This window comes from Solenopsis invicta, chromosome 1, assembly GCF_016802725.1.
Source record: "Solenopsis invicta isolate M01_SB chromosome 1, UNIL_Sinv_3.0, whole genome shotgun sequence".
Lineage (NCBI taxonomy): Eukaryota > Metazoa > Arthropoda > Insecta > Hymenoptera > Formicidae > Solenopsis > Solenopsis invicta.
In genome coordinates, this window is record NC_052664.1 from 16,541,244 (window position 1) to 16,558,776 (window position 17,533).

At 26.6% G+C, this 17,533-nt stretch overlaps 4 protein-coding genes across 7 annotated transcripts in view; 1 reads left to right on the forward strand and 3 right to left on the reverse strand.

Moving 5' to 3' along the window:
* LOC120359144 overlaps positions 1-17,533 on the forward strand; it is a 325,906-nt gene that overhangs the window by 215,937 nt on the left and 92,436 nt on the right. The window contains exon 3 of the mRNA XM_039455665.1: positions 16,752-16,850. Within this exon, the coding sequence (XP_039311599.1) occupies positions 16,752-16,850 (99 nt within the window). The remainder of the gene's footprint in view (positions 1-16,751; positions 16,851-17,533) is intronic.
* Positions 1-17,533, reverse strand: part of LOC105195935 (mannosyl-oligosaccharide 1,2-alpha-mannosidase IA) — a 693,708-nt gene that overhangs the window by 206,119 nt on the left and 470,056 nt on the right. The window lies entirely within an intron of this gene.
* On the reverse strand, positions 779-9,872 carry LOC120359113. Its single transcript, XM_039455495.1, has 9 exons — positions 9,038-9,872; positions 6,033-6,152; positions 5,812-5,929; positions 5,178-5,439; positions 3,494-3,604; positions 2,808-2,898; positions 1,636-1,781; positions 1,283-1,415; positions 779-1,197 (listed from the first exon to the last, which is right to left on the reverse strand). The coding sequence occupies exons 1-9, from the start codon at positions 9,179-9,181 to the stop codon at positions 1,147-1,149; spliced, it is 1,176 nt and encodes a 391-aa protein (XP_039311429.1). The 5' UTR covers positions 9,182-9,872; the 3' UTR covers positions 779-1,146.
* Positions 10,226-16,757, reverse strand: LOC120359103 (putative odorant receptor 69a). Of its 2 annotated transcripts, XM_039455422.1 has the most exons (9): positions 15,576-16,757; positions 13,866-13,985; positions 13,646-13,763; positions 13,238-13,499; positions 12,207-12,311; positions 11,540-11,630; positions 11,322-11,467; positions 10,979-11,111; positions 10,226-10,893 (listed from the first exon to the last, which is right to left on the reverse strand). In XM_039455422.1, exons 1-9 carry the CDS (start codon positions 15,735-15,737, stop codon positions 10,843-10,845), a joined length of 1,188 nt encoding a protein of 395 aa, XP_039311356.1. In that variant the 5' UTR covers positions 15,738-16,757; the 3' UTR covers positions 10,226-10,842. The 2 variants fall into 2 exon arrangements, with proteins under 2 accessions (XP_039311356.1, XP_039311363.1); XM_039455429.1 differs by lacking the exon at positions 12,207-12,311.

The window sequence follows — 17,533 nt, forward strand, 5'->3', positions numbered from 1 at the left end:
AACAATTTGAAATATAACATTAGAAAAAAAATTATAATAAAAATATATACATAATGCTGTAAAATAAATAAATATTTTAATATTGACTTTATTTATAATACTAGTTCTAATATGTTTTTAATACTGATACTAAACATTATAGTTTTGAAGCACATATTAAGTATACTCGTTTATAGATCTCTCTCTCTCATTATTTTTTTTCTTTTAAATTATGACAAAATGGAAAATAGAGGGTATTTTTGTGATGAATATTTAACACCCGTGCGTTTTCTTACGGTATATAATAAAATTACTTTGTAAGAAAAATTATGTATAAAGAAAGCTACCTTTCTTAAATTCTATAAAAAATAAAAAATAAGAAGAAAATATAAGATAATATTGTTTTGTATTTTCACCTTCTTTATTTTTTTAAGCACATGCGCCCTAACGAATACATTCTACGACGTATTGAATGATCTATAAATCTCTTTTCAACTACCACTGAACTTTAACGTTGAACGATTGACAAAGTGATGAATTCACTTTAATGTTTGACAAGATTTAATAACGCACATTTTTATCATTTTAATTAAATATAGATTACAAATTATTTTCAAAAAACTTAATCATATTCGAATTAAATAAAGTAAAAAAATGATTAAATATAATTTAATAACTTTGTTATTATTGTTACATATGTAATAATATTAATAACAAAGCTATTGAATTACATTTTAGTGAAATGTACGTCCAATCGATTGAGTCAGATATTTACTGAATAATACAACTTTCAAAAAAGAATTTTATTATTTTATAGTTTATTCAGTAATTGAAATAAGTTTGATATATCACATTAGTCACTTACGTAAATTTTACGACAAATAACATATCTATGTATATGTATAATATATCTATTCAGACTTATATATTCATTTGTTTATATTTAATTAAAGTCTTAAAGATTAGAGCACGCTTTCTTCTTTATAGTGTTATCTATACATATATTAGCGTAATGATTAAAACATCAAGAACGAATTTAGTATAAAATATATTCAATAAAATTTTCAATCAATGTATTTTATTATTCTAATAAATTTATTTTACTTTATTTTGTTATTAATCTTGTAAAGATCAGCCACATTAAAACAATTTTTCTTTTTCAATTCGTTATCGCGTAGAATAAATCACTGTAAAGTAAGATACTGCCGTACTTGTAAGCTAAAAAGTTAATATTATCGTGTATGTTATATGAATATTAAAGTTTAATTCTTTTTCTATATTATTAAAAAAATGTTTATTTTACCGTTGCGAATCCTTCTAAGGATCCAACATACATTTTGCCACATACAAAAACAGAGTTTCTTGTTCCCCTTTGCATTATAAATAATAATAATTTTTGTATATGCAAAGGTGCTGTATACCATAGGTTATTATAGCTGTAAATTTTTAATATTCAAAATTTATTTCAAAATTAATTAAAAATTGTAAGATAGAAAAGGTTAAACATATTTTCGTTAATTAGCGTTAAATTATGTATTAAAAAAAATATACAAATGCAATGTGCAATATCTGTGTAACAAAATCTAAGCAATAAATGTATATAATATGCTGACATTCTAATGACAAAATAATCTGATCTCGCAAAAATATACCCACCTTGCTTGAAAGAATTGTATTGCATGATTTATTAATTCTTGTCCGCCATAATTAAGAACAAACATATAATTCAAATGATATATTACAAATACAACAGAAATACATATGATACGAATATCATTCATGTATGTTATATATTGTAGAAGCTACAATAAAATATTAATTATTAAACGATTAATAACAATGTGTGACAAACTTAAATTCTTTATTTAGACCATAAATTGGATGCGTAATTTTCATAGATTTTCTTTGTCATTGAAAACAAATCCACAAACAAAATGGCTGTATTATAACACATCACATATTTGAGAAAATTACACTCAATGTTGCCCAACTTTTGAGTACTTTTGAACCAAAATAGTTAAAAAATATAATAGAGCAACGGGTTTGTTTTCAGCAATTTAAAATCTATAAAATTCACGTACAGTATTAATTGTTTTATGCAAATAAAAATTTATAATTATAGTTAAAAAAAAAGAGAAATGATCTGCTTACGCAATTTAAGTACTCACGTGTCCATAACGATTTCTGAGATCGTCAATTATAAACATATGGTCAAAATTGTCAAATATAATCTGTTTGATTAATGATCGTTTAAACAATGTGTGAAAATTTTGATTTTAATAAAATCTAACAGCATTATTAAATTCTACAAAAAAAATACATATAAATAATGCATTATATTTTCCGCCACCTTATTTGTACAAAAATAATCTTTTTTATATTTGACATATTTAGTATTATATTTGACAATTTTGTAGATAGATTCAATCCAAGAATTATGAAGAAGATTATAAGCATAAGCGAAACATTCTTCTTTTCTTTTAATCTATAATTGTAAATTTTGTATATATAATGCAAGTAATACAAAACGTAAATTTTATAAATTTTAGTTTACTGAAAATAAATTTATAAATGAAACTGTCTATCACATTATATTTTTGAGCTATTTTGGCTTAAAAATACTTAAAAATGCTCTTTTTAGTATTTTTAAGTTTATTTTTCTATTTAAGTCCAATTTTCTTAAAAATGTGATATGATAAAGCAACTTTATTAGTGGATTTGTTTTTAGCAACAAAAATTTATAAGAATCATTTTGTCTCAATTGTAATCTAAAATTTATGTTACAAAGTAATTAATAATTAATTAGAGAAAGCAGAAGCGTTACTCACTTGGAAAAGATTGACAGTTAAAGAACAGACACCAATTATGATTATAGTAGTGTAAAATGTCGTCAAAACAGAATTCACAAAGTCAGTAAACCTTAAGGAAGAGTTGAATATTAAAACTAATATATATATGTTATCGTTTATTCATCAACGTATAATTAATACGAGTTAATAATTAATAATACATTTATTTACATTAACTGTTATACTATTATATAAATCTATTCTATTCATATATTTAATAATGGCTGACTGATTTTCTTTACAAGACTCACATTAGTACGATTTACTGTGTTAGGCGCAAAGCACCATTACATGCGAGTTATATGTGATAATCGCTAATTCTTTGTTGAATGTACATATATAATATCTACACGCGCGTACAAATTTGCATGGTGCTCTATAATACGAAAAATTGTGCAAATGTCCAGATTCTATTTATGTATATTATAAAAATCATTGAATTTGTGCAATATTAAAATATATAACAAATAGTTAATATGTATGGTAAATGCTATTTTATATATTATTAAGATAAAATACATCAATAAAATTCATATTTAATATTAAATATTCGATAAAAATAATTACAGTTCGTTATTTTTAATAAATAAAAACTTACCCCAAGAAATATTATAAAAATTAGATCTATACAGAAAATGTTAGAATAAAAATAAAAAGATACTGACTCAATGGCTCTTTGATGCATAACAACCGCATATACAATCTTCTGATAAAGGAGATACTTTCTTCTAGGAACCATTAACACACTTTTCTCGATCGCGTTCTCTATTCGATAACTGTATAAATCTACTTAAATATATTTTAGTCAAAAAAAGTGCTTACAGAGAGTGGAAAAATTTGATTTTTAAATTTTTATATATTCCGGTAAAGTGATACTTTAAGAATATTTCTCTGTTTGTTTCTGTGAGAAATTTATAAAATTGAGGAGAACCAAACATGTGAAACGTGTATGACCGACAAAGTTCTCAAAGGGCAGGTTGTTTTTGTGTCGCAGTCACTTTTTTCTCGTGTCAAGGTCCCTCGTTTCCAGTTGTGTAAAAAAATTTAATGTTTTGCGATTGTGGCTATAATAAGAACTGATCTAGACAAGTCATTTTATGACAACTTTTCAACTTCGCTAGTATCGTTTTCTAAGGAAAATTTTTTTTCAAAACTGCAACTGTGTTGTTTGCAAATTTTGTGTGATAGCTTAAGAACAGCTGCAGATATCAACTTCATTAAAAAAAATATATTAAAATAATAAATATTTCCGTAAACTAAAGAGTTATCGCACGATGATTTACTTTTTAGATTCGTTTTAATAACTAGAGGAGAAAAGGGTGTTATGGCTACTGTCGACAAGATGCCTACCCCTATTATTTCAGTTATTAGGATGTATTCTAACAATTGCTTATGGAGTTATTCGTTTAGTAACCCGTCGTTTTTCAATGATGGTAATATGCCAATACATAATAACTGACAATTGTTATAAGACATTTTTAATTTTGAGCATTTCTAAACTTTTTCAAGATACGCTTTAAACCTTTAATTATACATATTTCTTCATTATTCTTAAACTTGAATGTATTATCACATAAATGTACATACACTCGAGTATTTTTTTTTGTTATTTAACTTTTTATTCGGCTATACACATTTCGAGTTACACAAAATGAAAACAATAACATGAAATTTTATTAATATTGTTTTTAAGCAAAATTTTTATATCAAAATATTTCTTCGTTAAATCGATTGTCATTCTAGAGAGCGGTGTCTAGAAATATTAGAGATATCATTTTATACTTGTTGTTTAGTTTTAAACAGAGATAAAATGATATTTTTAATGAAATTTCTAATAGTATTTCTAAAGATTCTGAACGTAGGAAAATTCTAAATCAGGAGAATTCCAAATCATGGAAAATTAAAAATATATAATTTTGTAACAAAATATTGTGATTCTTTTAAACTAAACTATTTTTTTAAATTATTTTTATAAATAGCCGTAATACAACCACTTTTTTTCTTCCACCGATTATGCAGTGTACTAAATTTTCATAAATCACGTCCTAAATAATAAATATTTTATTACTTTGAGTCTAGAATTTGCCAAACAACACTTTGACGAATATAATTGTTCGCAGTATTGTAATTGCACAGTAACCTTCAATTATCAGTATCACTCTTAATTTTTCATATTTTTTCGATTTTTGAGATTTATTTTTGATTAATTTTATACTATTTTAATATAAAAGCGTTAGAAACGTGTTCACAAACGTGTTCACAGATTTGTTCACAAATAACATTCAATTTTATCAAATTTTTTACCATCCAAACCTTTCCACTTCTCTCAACGAAAGATAACAGCATTACCTTGCAATTTTAAACAGTGCACATGCATGCATCATAAACATTAGGAGTATCACACCAATGCCACACAATGAGAGCAATCCTATGTAAGCGGTTAGTGACTCGTGTAACATTAAATAGTAAATATATTTTTCCTGGTCGATAAAGTATTCCGTAATTGCCATGAGTTGAAATGGTCGTGATTCATTTAACGGTAATATAATATCAAGGATCATCGGAAAATTTTCAAATATTCCACAACTTAACATGATTAGTTGGCAATACACTGAGGAATATTAAATTTAATTCAAATTACACAATTTAATAAAAAAAAAATTAAACCTTTATTCTTTATTTCATTAGTACGACTAAGTAAGAAAAAGAAAGGCATGGATAAAGTTATATTAAGATAAAGCCGGTACATGCGTCGTATCTATCGGCAACTTCATTTATTATTAGTATTATTTACAATGTTTAAGAAAAATTATACGAAAGTTTTATACTGTCTGCTATTATATTTATAAAAAATTTTAAATATAAAGTATTTCTTTTTTTTATATAAGAAAGAAACTTTAAAAAACTCTTGCATTTTATATAACAAAAATAATAAGATTTACGACGACTCGTGTAAGATATACAGCGCATTGATAATTCTTACCCATTATAGATATTGCGAATAATCTCATGTCGTAGGCATACTTTTTTATAATATCAATTTCCAACTTATCTTTCAATAAATTCCAGTCATTTTGTATTTGATCAAATAATATTTTTAACTATTTATTAAATAATTATTTTTACTTGCCAATATATTTAGAATTTACTTTATAAGTGTTGCAACGAAATATTTAAATAAACAATTTATCTGATTAAACTTACATCATCTGCTAGAATGATAAAACTGATATATTTTACTGTAACGAAAAGATTAGGAAAAAAAGTTGAAAAAATCTTCATGAGAAGGTTTACATTATATTGCTTCGTGATGAATGACAGCAACTAGAAACAATTAAATATTTCAAAAATGTAGTGTAATTATAATTTCTACACATATGAGGGCTGTTCGATAAGCCCGTGCAATGTCAAGATGTGGTGCCTATAATACAATTGTCAAAACTTTCTCAGTGGATCCTAAATAAATGAAAGAAGGAAAGTATTACATTTGTACTTGTAGATTAGTTCGTACTGTATATTTGTGATAATGTACCCAAATTACATCTACAATATCTTCCTTGGGCTATGCAATGTAAAATGGCTGTATACTAAAAGATTGACCAATAAATTAAATTATCTATTCAAATAGTTTCTCAGTTTTCGATATCACTTGAAAGACCATACATCAAGTTTTAATCAAATGTGCTTATTATTCTGTTGGCAGTTGTTTGAGTCGATCAAGTTTTGAATTTGAGAGAAAAGGATGAAAGAGAATTTCGTGTTGTGACCAACTATTATCTTTTGAAAGGCAACAGGAAACATATAGGAAACATAAATCAAACTGGATAAACATTACGGGAAAACTGCTTTATCGATTAGAAAATGATTTAGTAATTTTTTTAAGTGGCCATATGAGCACAAACGATACAGAACGTTCTAGATGGCCAATTAAAATCATAACTGGAAAAATGAGAAAAATCTGATATGATGATGGAGGACAGAAGACTGGAATTGCATAAGTTTACTAAGAGAATAGGCATCTCAAATGATCAGGTGCACCATATTTTAAGCAAACATTTACACGTAAAAAAACTGTTCATGTAATGGATGCCGTAGTATTAACCATAAAGGTGACAATAAAATTACACTATGAAGTCTTTCCGCATCTTCTCTACTTATCAGATTTAGAACTTTTGCACTATTATTTGTTTCCTAATATGTAAAAATGATTTACGGGGAAGAAATTTTCATGAAATGATAAAGTCATCGCCGAAACAACTGCTTATTTTGAAGACTTTGATAAATCATATTATATGGGGGATAAAAATTTTAAGCGTTGCTGATTTAACAAGGGAACGGTTAGAACTAACCGAATTTGGTAAGCTTTTAATATATTGTAGAACATTAAAAAATATTAGATATAAAAACTGTTTTATACAAAATTTTATAGTTTTAAAAACTATAAAAATTAGTATAAAACATTTTTTTCATATATCTCATAGTTTCAAAAATATTCGCTAAAACAAAAAAAATCCATTATTTTTGAAGAAGTATTTCAACTCCTTTGAGATAAGCAGAAAAAAAATACGAGTCTAATATTTCCTAATACTCTGCAACATATTTAAAAATCAACAAAATCGGTGAAGGACAGTTCGGACTGTTTCTTTGTAAATTTATAAACTTAAAAAGAGATTATGATAAAAAATAAAAAAAGATTTTTTTTAATAATTCAATCTTCTTTGTTTTTACATGTACTTAACGAACAATTCTCGTATAGGTTTTTACTTCCAAACAAATTCGGCTCACTTTATAAATTAATAATTTTGTTAAGTATTGTAAAAATCGCAAAATGCTATGCTATTTTTTGACTCACAAGGAACGTTCGCAAAGTGTCCGCCTCAGATTTAGACAAGCCTTTAATATGTTATAGTACAGATAAAAATAAGAGAACGTATTTTTTTATACAGAAAAATATCCGGAAAATAACAATCGGATTATCTTGTTAAAAAGTAACAAACGGACATTTTCGATTATTTATATCGAAATGTGCAGAAATAAACAGATAATTTGTTTAAAAATACAGCACAAAGTCTAAAATCGGGTTATAAGACATCTTTTTAGATGTCTTAAAGACGTCTTACGTTCCAATTTTAGATTTTGTGCTGTATGGAAAATGACTATCCGACAGATTATCCGTTTATTTCCGGATATTCCGATCTAAATAATCGGAAATATCTGTTTGTTACTTTTTAACGGGATAAATCCGATCGAAATTTTTTTCAGTGTGCCCAATCTCACTTTTAACGGATGAAACACTCCTTTAAAGAAAATCAGTTTTCTCTCTCTTTATTCGAACCATATATCGTCAAAACTTTAAGAGATAGAAAAAATGTTCTAATTAAAAGATTTTGCTTATATAAAAAAATAAGATTTTTCAAGAAAAAAAGGTAAGTGGCTAGGAAAAGTGTACAAAAAGTTAAAAAAAATTTTATTTATCACTGTTATAAAGTACTCTTCAAACCATTTAACGTTCAATTTTTTTAAAATTTTGTAACACTTTTTCCCCATCACTTATCTTTTTTTTAAGTTTTTATTTCTTTTTAAAGCAAAATTTTTCAATTAGAACATTTTTTTCTATCTTTTATAGTTTTGATGGTATAGGTACGCTTCGAAAAAAGCGAAATAATTTTATTTAAAGTGTAGAGATGTGTTTAATTATTTTTGGAAAATGGAAATCGTAACATAATATTATCACATACCATTAAATTTGTAATAAAGTAAGCTTTATTTTACTTATAAGAAGAAATAAAAATTTTGAAAAAAAAACAGATAAGTGGTGCAAAAAAGTATATAAAAAAATTTTTTTAAACATTTTTTTATCACTGTTATAAAGTACTCTTCATTTAATTTTTAAGCAACATATTTTTTTCTATCTCTTACAGTTTCAATATACGCTTCAAAAGAAAAAAAACCGTTTTTCTTCAAAGAGATGCTTCACCCCCTAAAAGTGAGATTAGACACGTACAAAAAAAAATACATGTCTCTTATTTTTATCTGTACTACAACATATTAAAAGCTTGTTTAAATCTGAGGTGGACACTTCGCGAACGTTCCTTGTTAGTTTATTCCGCTCATACTTGAATCGCTTGGTCATTTCCTATGAGACACCCTATATATATATATATATGTGTGTGTGTGTGTAACGCATATATAAATATCATTCAAAATACCTGAACAAGAAGAAATGACAAAAAAATGCTAACAAACAATATTTTGTGTAATCGTGTTAGGCATGTCTGTTCATAGGACCATAAGCCAAGTATCTTAAGTATAACTCGATAGATTTTGTAATAGTGCTCTTGAAGATCACGCATTTTATACAAAGACTGCAATATTATGTGAAAAAAGATCTTTACATTGTTGAACTATTTTATTGAAAATTCTATGAATTTTAAGGGACGCACATTTTTACGTATGTCTATAACTACTATGTAAAGAAGTCAATTATATTATTTCCAGCAATGAGGCATGGCAAATGTAAATTAGACTAAACTATCTAAATTCGTAGTTGAGAGTAATATTCCTAATGTGTAAGCAGAATAATATATTACGCAAGCGCAGTTGTATCTTTTTTCTCTTAGCAATAGAAAAGACTTCAGTTTCTTTCGGGACATCATAGCATGTCTTTCTCGACTTGCATTAAACTATAGAATATAAAAATGTAAATCAAATGTACGCATATTTGTTTAGGACTATGTGCAATATAATTATGTTTATAACAATATCTATAATTGCTTTTTTTCTGATGGATTCTTTAAATGTTAATACAAAAATTTTTGATAAAGGAATTTATTCTATTTAATGCGTATTGTAAAATGTATACATATATTAACACACGAATGCATAAACACTAAGATCTAGCTACGACTTTTGAAGATAAAAGTCTTCTCGTTTAGTTTGTGTTTTCACAATTCGGTCGAATAATTCTCTATTTCTCTGTTAATAAATTCATATTGTAGGCAAAAGTGAATTAGTCTAAATCAATTTGTTGTAAAAAAATACTTCTTTAACATGTAAGATAAAGAATATTTTTGCGCAAACGCAGTTACTTGTTTTTTGACAATGAAAAAATTTTCAGTTTCTTTCGATGTTCTGTAGGCTGCGTTTTTCTCTTAAGATAACCGTATCAACCAACAATACAAATAAAATTATAATATATTAGTATGTATATATTTCTTTATAAAATACTTCTTATTTACGCATTTTATATACATTTATATTTTACTCATCGCAGGAATACACACATCATTCAGTCCAATAGTAACTTCATGTATACTTAAATGTGAAAATAAAAAAAATAATATATTATTAATAATAGTGCTAAATAAGTATGGCTACTTCATAAAACTATTACAAAATATTTGTAAGAATAATATATATTACAAAGTACATAATAAATATTTCAAAATTTTTCTGAAGTTTCTCTTATACGTGTAATACAAAGTATTCAATAAGCTTTTCTCTCATTATGTCACGCCCGTGGCACGGTAAAATTTTCATGAGTTATTTTTTGCGAAGCGTCGAGTCGGCTAAGAGCAATAAAAGTGAATTGCACTTATTGTTAGTACCGATTGTTTTCTGCTGCCGGATCGACACAACAGAGAGATCTGCGTGCACGGCCCTCAAATGAGCAATAAAATAAAATCTATTAGTTTTTAAAATTGATCTAATATTTTCAAAAATATTTTAAAAAGTATTATGTCTTTTAATAATAATTTTAGCTAGCCTTTAAAATGTAATATATCTTACAGAAAACTTAGATTAGGAAATATTTCATAACCCAATACTTTAATTCCATTAAAGTCATAACATAATAAATAAAAAAATAGTAAATAAAAGTACAACATAACTCATATGTAACGTTTATAATATATATAATATAATCTAATATAATCTAATCTATTTATTTTACATTATTCATTTCACTAATCTCTTAAAGATATACCTAACTGAAAATAACTTTTTTTCCCATTCGTTATCGTGTAGAATAAATCACTGTGAAATAAGATATTGCCGTACTCATTAGCTAGAAAGTAAAAATTATTCTACATGTTATATAAACATTAAAGTTTAATCCTCTTTCTATATTATCAATAAAATTTTTACTTTACCGTTGCGAAACCTTCAAAGGATCCAACATATATTTTGCCAATTACAAAAGTAGTATCTATTGATCCTCTTTGCATTATAAACAATAATAATTTTTGTATATGCAAAGGCGCTACGTACCATAGATTATTATAGCTGTAAATTTTACAATATTCAAAATTCATTTTAAAATTAATTAAAAATTGTAAAATAGAAAAAGTTAAAAATATTTTCGCTAAATTAATTATATATTAAAAAGAATATCAAAATGCAATGTACAATATTTTATCAAATCTAAGCAATAAATCTGTATGATATGCTGATATTCTAAACACAAATAATATGTTGCAAAAATATAGTACCCACCATGCTTTGAAGAAATATAATCCCTGATTTATCATTTCTTGTCCGGGATAATTAAGAGTAAACATATATGTCAAATGAAACATTGTAATTACAAGAGAAATAATTGTGATACGAATATCGTTTGAATATCTTATATATTGAAAAAGCTACAATAAAATATTAATTATTCAACGATTAATAATTAATAATTAATTAAAGAAAGAAGAAACACTACTCACTTGAAAAAGGTTGATACTAAAAGAAGAGACACCAATTATGATTAGAATAACGAAATATGTCGCAAAAATGGAATTTACAAAATCAAGATACCTTTAAGAAAGAACTGAATATTAGAACTAATAAATTTAAGTTGTCATTTAACGTACAATTAATGCAAAATAACACATTTATTTACAATAACGACTATTAATAAATTTATCTATTCTATTTAATACTGACAATAGTTGCCTGATTTTACAGGGCTCGTACAGGGCTCAGATATTTGTACAATTTACTGTGTTGCGCAAAGCATTGTTATATGTGAGTTATATGTGATAATGCTAATTGTTTGTTAAATGTACATATACACGCACAAATTCGCATAATGCTCTATAATATTAAAAATCGCGCGAACGTCTAGACTCTATTTATGTATAATATTATAAAAGTCATGTTTGTAAGCCTGTGATATTAAAATATATAACAAAAAAATATATAACAAATATGTAATATATAGGATAAACGCTATTTAATATATTGCTAAGCTAAAATATATCTGTAACATTCATTTAATATTAAATATTCGATGAAAATAGTTTAGTCAGTTATTTCTTTCTACCCAAATAGAATATCATGAAAATTAGATTTATACAGAAAATGTTAAAATAAAATTAAAAAGATACTGACTCAATGGCTCTTTGATGCATAACAACCGCATGTACAATCCTTTGATAAAGGAGATACTCTCTTCTAGGAAGCACACTTTTGTCGATCACGTTTTCTATTCGATAGCTATATAAATCTACTTAAATATATTTTAATGAAAATAAGTGCTTATAGAGAGTGGAAAGATTTAAAATTTCAAAAAATTTGATTTTTACACATTCCGGTAAAGTGAGTCTTTAAAAATATTTCCTTGTTTCTTTTTGAGAAATTTGTAAAATTGAGCTGAGGAGAGTCAAAAATGTGAAGCTATGTACAATGGATAAAATGCTCAATGGGCAAGTTGTTTTTGTATGGCAGTCACTTTTTCTTTGTGTCAGAGTTCCTCGTTTCATATTGTGTAAAAAAATTGATGTTCGGCGATTGTGGCTATAATGGAAATTAAACTAGACAAGTAAGTATCAATTTTCTAACAAAAATTTTATTTCAAAACTTCAACTGTGTTTTTTGCAAGTTTTGTACAATGGCTCAATAATGGCTACAGATGGTTCAAGATTCAGTTGAAAAAATTAAGATAACGAATTTTTTCGTAAACTAAAAAGAAATGTTTTTACACGACAATTTACTTTCTAGGTTCCTTTTAACGACAAATAATTAAAATTTTTCAAAATTTTTTTAATTTTTAGCTGTCATTGTTCTTGATGACTTTTATTAAATATTCTGTTCAGTCTATAAGAGGGGATTTCACCAACAAAATGAACGATAAGAAGATTGAAAAATTCCAACTCGTTCACCCAGAATCGTGGTAAAAATAGAGCAGTACGCAAATTGCGCCGTCGCGAGTGGCCTTCAATTATATGAATATCTCTCTCGATTTCTCTTATTTTTGGATTTTTATGGTTGATTTTGTTGGTTAAAAAAACGTTAGAAATATGTTAAAAAAAAATTTATATGTTTATTCATTTGGTCACAAATGGCATATGAACTTTATCCAATTTTTAGTCTTTCAAACCTTTCCACTTCTCTTAACGAAAGATAACAGCATTTCACATTACCTTGCAATTTTAAACAGTGCACATGAGTGCATGCAAACCATTACGAGTATCACACCAATGCCGCATAATGAGAGCATTCCTATGTAACCGGTTAGTGACTCGTGTAACATTAAATAGTAAATATATTTTTCCTGGTCGATAAAGTATTCTGTCATCGCCATGAGTTTAATTGGTCGTGATTCATTTAATGGTAATATAATATCAAGGATCAACGGAATACTTTCAAATATTCCACAACTTAACATGACTAGATAGCAAAACACTAAGAAATATTGAATTTAATTCAAATTACACAAATTATTTAAGAAAAATTAAACCTGTACTTTTATTTGATTAATGAGTAAAAAAAGGAATAAATAAAGTTATATTATATACATATAATATAAATATATTATAGTAACTTCTTACCAATTACAGATATTGCGAATAATCTCATGTTGCAAGCATATTTTTTTATAATATCAATTTCCAACTTATCTTTCAATAAATTCCAGTCATTTTGTATTTGATCAAGTAATATTTTTAACTATTTATTAAATAAATATTTTTACTTGCCAATATATTTAAAATTTACCTTATAGTATTGCAACGAAACATTTAAATAAACAATTTATTTGTTTAAACTTACGTTATCTGCCATAACAATAAAACCGACATAGTTTACTGTAGCGAAAAGATTAGGAAATAAAAATGAGAAAATCTTTAGGAGAAGGTTTATATCGTATTGGTTCGTAATGAATACCAGCGACTAGAAACAATTAAATATTTAGAATATCTAGTGTGATTATAATTTCTACATGTACGAAGGCTGTTCAATGGTGCCTGTAATACAATTGTCGTAATTTTCTCAGTTTCCGACATTATTTGTAAGAGCATACACTAAGTTTCAATCAAATATATTCATTATTCTGTTGTTGGCAATTATTTTAATCGATCACATTTTGAGTTTGTGAAGAAAGACTGAAAGAGTAGTGATCAAACATTATTTTTTAAAAGACAAAACGGCATAGGAAACTAAAATCAAACTGGATAAAAATTATGGGGAATTTGCTCTGTCGATCAGAACAGTTTACAAGTGGTTTAATAATTTTTGGAGTGGCTATATGAGCACAAACGACGCAGAACGTTCTGGACGGCCGGATTGAAGTTACAACTGCAGAAATTAAAAAACACCCATGATATAGTAATGAAGGACAGAAAATTGAAAGTACATAAATTTGCTAAACAATAGGTATCTCAAACGATCGGGTGCAACATATTTTAAACGAATATTTACATATGAGAAAACTGTCCGCAAAACAGGCGACACGTTGCTTAGCATTGATCGCAAGTTAATAATTATCACAGCAAAAATTACGAAGTCCTTCAGCATTTCCCTTACTCAGATTCAGAACTCTAGGACTATTTGTATTCAAACACAAAGAAATTTTCACGAAATGATGCCGAAACAACTACTTATTTTGAAGAACTAAATCATATTATATGCTGAGGATTAAGAAACTTGAGCATTACTGGACAAGTGCATAGACTTGTAAGGAAATTATGTTGAAAACTAAAAATTTGTTTTCTGAATAATTCAATCTTCTTAATTTTTTCACAGACTTATCGAACAGTCCTCGTATACGTTTCTACTTCAAAATATGTCCTAGATATAATGACATAAGGTTTATTTTACTATATAAGAAAAACAAGATTAATTAAATTTGAGCAATTATAGAAAAGATTAGAATATTATTAATAAAATATGCATTATAAAAATTACAACAAAAGATAAAGAGATTTTTTAATAAAGATGCATACAAAAATGTTTATTAATTTAAATATTCTTAAATATTGTATATGTATTATATGCAGGGTGTCTCATAAGAAGTAAAATTGTTATTTAGCGGTAAAGCAGACTAAAGGATTGTCTTGAAAAGTCCCGTATTTTGCAATTTTTGCCATTAATGAGTTAATAATTTATAAAGAAAGCCGAATTTATCTGGCCTACCGCTAAATCTAAGTACGTGGCGAAATAAGGCCGCCCAGTGATCGAGATTGCTAGATTTGCAGAAGTTGTTTATAAGCAGTATTGAAGCGACATGTAGAGCACGCCTCCAAACATTTTTTTGTGTACTTAGCAATAATGACTGCTGAGCGGTTGTATCTCTCCGTGCGCTTATATTTTCCAGTAGCCCGGGCAAATTTGGCTATCTTTATAAATTATTAGCTCCTTAACTATTACGAAAATCACAAAATGATTACAGGACTTTTGTACTCATTGTCAGTTTAGTCCACTCTACTTGCATACGATCGCTTGCTCATTTCTTATGGGGCGTATAAATATGGTTCAAAATACCTGAGCAAGAATAAATAACACAAGAACACCAGTATTGAACATTTGCTGCAGTCGTACAAAGCATGTTTGTTGATAGGGCCATATGCCAAGAGACTTAAGTATAATTCGATAGACTTGGTTATAGCGCTCTTGAGCACGCGTTTTGTACATGGACTCCGACATTATGTGAAAAAGATCTTTAAATTGTTTGATTATTCTATTCTAAAGTCTGTGAATTTTAAGAGACGCACATTTTCCTTATTTTCACGTATGTCGGTAACTACTATGTAAAGAAATCGATTATATTATTTCGAATGGCGAGGTATTCAAATGCGAATTAGACTGAACTATTTCAATTCGTAATTGAGAATAATATTCTTCACGTGTAAGCTGAATAAATATGCTACGCAAGCGCAGTTATATCTTTTGTCTCCTAGCAATAAAAAAGGTTTCAGTTTCTTTTGGGACATCATAGCATGTCTTTCTCGACTCGCATCGAACTATAGAATGTAAGAATGTAAGTCAAATGTACGCATATATGTTTATAACTATATTCAATATAACTATGATATGTTTCTAACTATATAATTACTGTTTCTTTGTTATCATGAATTCTTTAAGAAACTTATATGCGAAAATGTTAACACCAAAAGTTTTGATCATTGTGATGAAAGAGTTTATTTTACCTAATGTATATCATAAAACATCATTAAAATGAATACTTATATGAGATTATCAAGAGATATGGTAGTTTTGCGCCAAGTAAACGCGCAACGCGATACTTTCCCATGTATTTGTATACGTGAGTGATTGTAAAAAAAAAAAACAAAGTATGCAACATTCTTTAGTGTGCATATTCTATTTAAAGAACAAGTAAAATAAAGTAAAAAAAACAAATATATTTATAAACTTTCTTTGTTAAAAAATTACTTTTATTAATATCTGTCATTGAACATAGAAATTTATAAAGTATGTGTTTCGTATGAAAGATACGTTTCTTTTTTTCACTATTATGTAATTTTAATATTTTTTTTGTTCATTTCAATATACGAAGTATATGCAGTATATTCTAACAATAATTATTTATATACATAATTTATATTATATAATTATTTATAATTATAATATAAAAGATTTAAATACATCACTTATTACATTAGAATTCTATATTCCCTTATTTTTCATGTTTGTGCGTAGTGACGAGTACACTTTGTGATGCATCGAACAATTCATCATCTTTTCTGCCATTAAATATGGTTCAATTAATGGCTATGAAACGACATCACTACGTTAATTGTAAGTTTCAACATCTTACTATACTTTTATTATTTTAAATGTTTATTAAATATATATAATAATTAATATTAAGAAAAGGTTGCAATTTGTATATTGTAATTTAACTCGACAGAGGATCAATATGCAGTCATAGCAAAATTTTAGTGCTAAAAATAATGTAGACAAATTTATTGTGTAATCTTAAACACATTTTCTAATTTTTTCTAACTGTGCAACGTAACTTTCTATTTCACACACAGTTTTTAAATTAAATCAAAAAAGTAACAGAATTAAATCACAGAATTAAATTGATAATCAAATATTACTGATGCTAATCAGCTTCTCTAAGATCACTCCTTACCTCGAAAAGTGTGAAGAATCTGTTGTGAAAAGTATCTCAGTCAGGGTGAAACCTAGATGTCCTTACATTCTTATTACTATTCTGAGTCAATTTAAGATCTGTGTTTGAAAATAATGGCGCACAGTTCAAAAGAATTAGAAAATGTAATTAAACATTATTTTTAGCATTAAGATCTTGCTATGGCCTTTTTTCAATTAAAAAAAAATTATTAAATGTATAGTTGCGGTTGTGGTTTCGTTGTCCTCCCGATATTAAACAGCTGACGAGAAAATCAATACGAGAAAATCAATAATTTAAAGAAGATCGTCCTCTGCTGACGAGACGAGTCATTTCTCGTTTCGGA